General features: G+C 42.7%; 1 protein-coding gene across 1 annotated transcript; it reads right to left on the reverse strand.

Moving 5' to 3' along the window:
- Positions 1 to 1708: 1708 nt before the first annotated feature.
- Positions 1709 to 3217, reverse strand: LOC136479753 (uncharacterized). Its single transcript, XM_066477513.1, has 2 exons — positions 3060 to 3217; positions 1709 to 2468 (listed from the first exon to the last, which is right to left on the reverse strand). Exons 1-2 carry the CDS (start codon positions 3215 to 3217, stop codon positions 1709 to 1711), a joined length of 918 nt encoding a protein of 305 aa, XP_066333610.1.
- Between the last annotated feature and the right edge of the window lie 265 nt (positions 3218 to 3482).

Consider the following 3482-nt stretch of genomic DNA (forward strand, 5'->3'; position numbering starts at 1 on the left):
AAAGCCGGTCATGGTGGAAACTCACCAGAGAAGAAGAAAGGACAGGGACATGATGAAACAGTGATAGATTTGCAAAAACAAGTATACCACGGCATAGAGAATGATGAAATCTACCTTGTGGTGGTGGTTGACGCCGGAATGCGAGGATTTAGCCGGAAAAGCTCGCTAGAGAGTTCACCGGAAACCTAGCTTTTCGGAACTTCGGCTTTAGATCCAGGACAATGGGAGTGATAGCTGGAGAAAAGGATTGCACTTCTGGAAAGCTCGCGCCGAGGAGAACACCGACAAATATATGTCTTGCGTTTAGAAAAGTTTCAGAATTCTTAATTTCAGGATTTATTTCCTGTTTTAATATAATTCTAGGAAATATCAGAAATCGTATTTAAGCCACGAAAAATCACTGAAACTAGAGAAAATTCTGAGAAAATTCCCAGAGGTAGATATGACCATTATGGATTAAAAGAATGAGTTTGAAGCTCATGAAAAGATTATTAGAAAGATCAAGAAAATGATTAAGCTCAAGGAAAAAGGAATTTAATTCTAGAAAAGGTTGGAAAAAATCCCAAAGAGAGAAAATCGTTGTCCTAACGTATTTGAATCATTTTCACACATAAACACCAAATGCAACCAGCATGAATGCAAAGCCCTGTCAAGTTAAATTATAAAAGTTATTTAAAAATCACATTTTTGCACTTTTTAAACTGCTGAAAGCCGTTTTAAATCTTAGAAATTCTAGAAAAACTTTAAAATTATTATTTATTTAGTTTAACCTATTCACAACCTAAAATAGGAATTTTGGTGTGTGACACTGGCTCGCTCATGCCCGCGCGCTGCCAGGTGGTCGGGCGTCTACGATGGCGACCGGCTTGCATGCCTGCACGTCGTTCGCGGCGGCGGCACTCGTGGTGGCTTGGGGCGATCGGATCTGTGCCCCGAGGTGAGGCAATGGCTTGGGGTGGCCAGGCCTGAGCCATGTGACGGTGGTCGGGTGCTCGCTCCCGAGCGCCGGTGGGGCCTAGCAACGGCCATGGTGGCGAGGCCAGCGCCAGCCCCTCCTTACGGTGGTTGCGGGTGGCGTGCTTGCCTGTGGTAGTGGCAGCCGGCGGCCCTAGCTTGGGGTGGGCCTAGATCTGCACGTCCATAGGTGTTGCCCTTGTGTTCGTGGCTGCACAACACTTCGGGGCTAGCAAGGTACTTCGGTTCGTCTCCGACATTTGGACGGCAACTGCGTCAGAGCTTCTTTCGTGTTGCCGGGCGTTGTCGAAACACCGCCGAACTTGTTATTCAGCGCTTCAGGGCCAATGTTTGGTTGCTGAAAGGATCAAGATACCCAAGAGGGGGGGTGAATTGGGCTTTTCTAATTTTTTTTGCAATAATTAAGTTCTATACTTTGCCCACTTCACCCCAAGTGCCTAATTGTGTATCCTATTGTTCTATCGCACAGAGAGTTTAGCAACCTAGGTTCCACTCCTACTCTAGCAAGGCAATTCTAGGAATGTAAAGACAAGACAAGAATTGAATTGCTCAAAGTAAATGCTCAAAGTAAAGAGAGGGAAGTAACACGGCGATGTTTTGCTGAGGTATCGGAGAGTCAGCACTCCCCACTAGTCCTCGTTGGAGCACCCGCGCAAGGGTATCACTCCCCTTGATCCGCGCAAGGATCAAGTGCTCTCTATGGGCTGATTCTTCGCCACTCTGGCATGGTGAATCATCCACAACCGCTCACAAGATGTTGATGTTGAGATTGATATTGAGCTATGGCTTTCTTCTCTTTGTTTGCCTTGAAACCAATACCACATTTGTCATTCTTCATCACGGTGTTCATAAGTAGCCCACTTTGAAGATTATGCCCTTTTGTGAACTTGTACAAGCCGGTGGTGAGACGAGTCTTCTCAATTTTGAGTCTCTTGTTCTCCTCTCTAAGCATCTCAATGTTAAGAGCCATATCATAATCTTCACCTTGCTTCTCAATGACAATTGTTTTGTTGGTTGATTGCTTTTCAAGATCTTTCTTTAGCTTCTCATTCTCATTCTTGATCTTGACAAAATCATCATAATGATTGGCCACAACCACTTGCTTGCCTTTGCTACTAGATCCTTGCTTAATGTTCTCATCAATCAAATCATCACATGATGTAGCTATATCAATCTTAACAACATAGTTAGTAGCATCATGTGTTTCATTGGATAAGAGCTCATTTGAAATGACAAGGTTATCATGATTGACCTTGAGAGTGGAATATTCTTCTTTTAGCAAGCTATATTTAGTGTTGAGCTCCTTGTGTATCCCCTCAAGTTTATCATGTTTTTCTTTAAGCTCTTTTAGATTGGCTTTGAGCTCCTTGACGGTGGATGACACAACTTTATTTTCATCTCTAAGCTCAATACTAGCTTTTTCGGCTATGTCATACTTTGCTAAGAGTGATTCATTCTCAAGTTCTAGCTTTTCATATTTAGCTTTTTTCTTTCTTATGATTTTAGAGTACTTGTTAAGCAAGGCAACTAGTTCATCATAAGAAGGTGCTTCGAATTCATCATCACTATCACTACCACTTTCATTGCCACTACTATCATCATCACTTTGTACCTTTCGATCACCCTTGGCCATAAGGCATAGGTGTGTAGAGGATGATGGCGGTGGTGGTGGTGGAGGTAGTGAAGTCCCAATCACAAGAGCGGACACCTTCTCCTTCTCATCATCATTATCTTCACCGGATGAGCCACTTGATGATTCAATATCCGTGAGCCAATCACCAACAATGTAAGCTTTGCCATTCTTCTTCTTGCTGTGTTAATTCTTCTTGCCATCTCTCTTCTTGTATGGATTTTCTTTCTTCTTCTCATCATCACTTGAGTCATCTTTGTTGTCTTTGTACTTCTTCTTGTATTTGTCTTTCTTGGGCTTAGGACATTGATGAGCTAGATGGCCAAGATCACCACAATTGTAGCAATCCATTTCGGAGATGGGCTTCCTCTTGCTACTAGTGAAGAATTTCTTCTTCTTGGAATCAAACTTGACACCATTCTTGTTTAGCTTTTTGAGTACCTTGGTGGTCTACCTCACCATGAGAGCAATGTTGGTGTCATCTTCATCTTCACTTGAGCTTTCAAGAGCCACTTTTGCCTTGCCCTTCTTCTCTTGGCTAGCCTTGAAAGCCAAATCTTTCTTCTTGTTGGAAGAGGAAGAGCCATATTGTGGAGTGATGTGCATGTACATCTCATGCGCATTGATCTTCCCCAATATTTGTGTTGGTGTAGATGTGGAAAGATCACCTTGATGTAGCATGGTCACAATATGCCCATACTTGTCAATGGGATGAACACTCAATATCTTTCTTACAACATCGGATGGTTGCAATTGTGTATGTCCAAGCCCATTGACTTCCTCTACAAGCACATTCAAGCGTGAATACATCTCATTAGCACATTCATTAGGAAGCATTTGAAATGAGTTAAGCTTTTTGATAACAATATGATAGTGT

This window comes from Miscanthus floridulus, chromosome 9 (genome assembly GCF_019320115.1).
Source record: "Miscanthus floridulus cultivar M001 chromosome 9, ASM1932011v1, whole genome shotgun sequence".
Classification (NCBI taxonomy): domain Eukaryota; kingdom Viridiplantae; phylum Streptophyta; class Magnoliopsida; order Poales; family Poaceae; genus Miscanthus; species Miscanthus floridulus.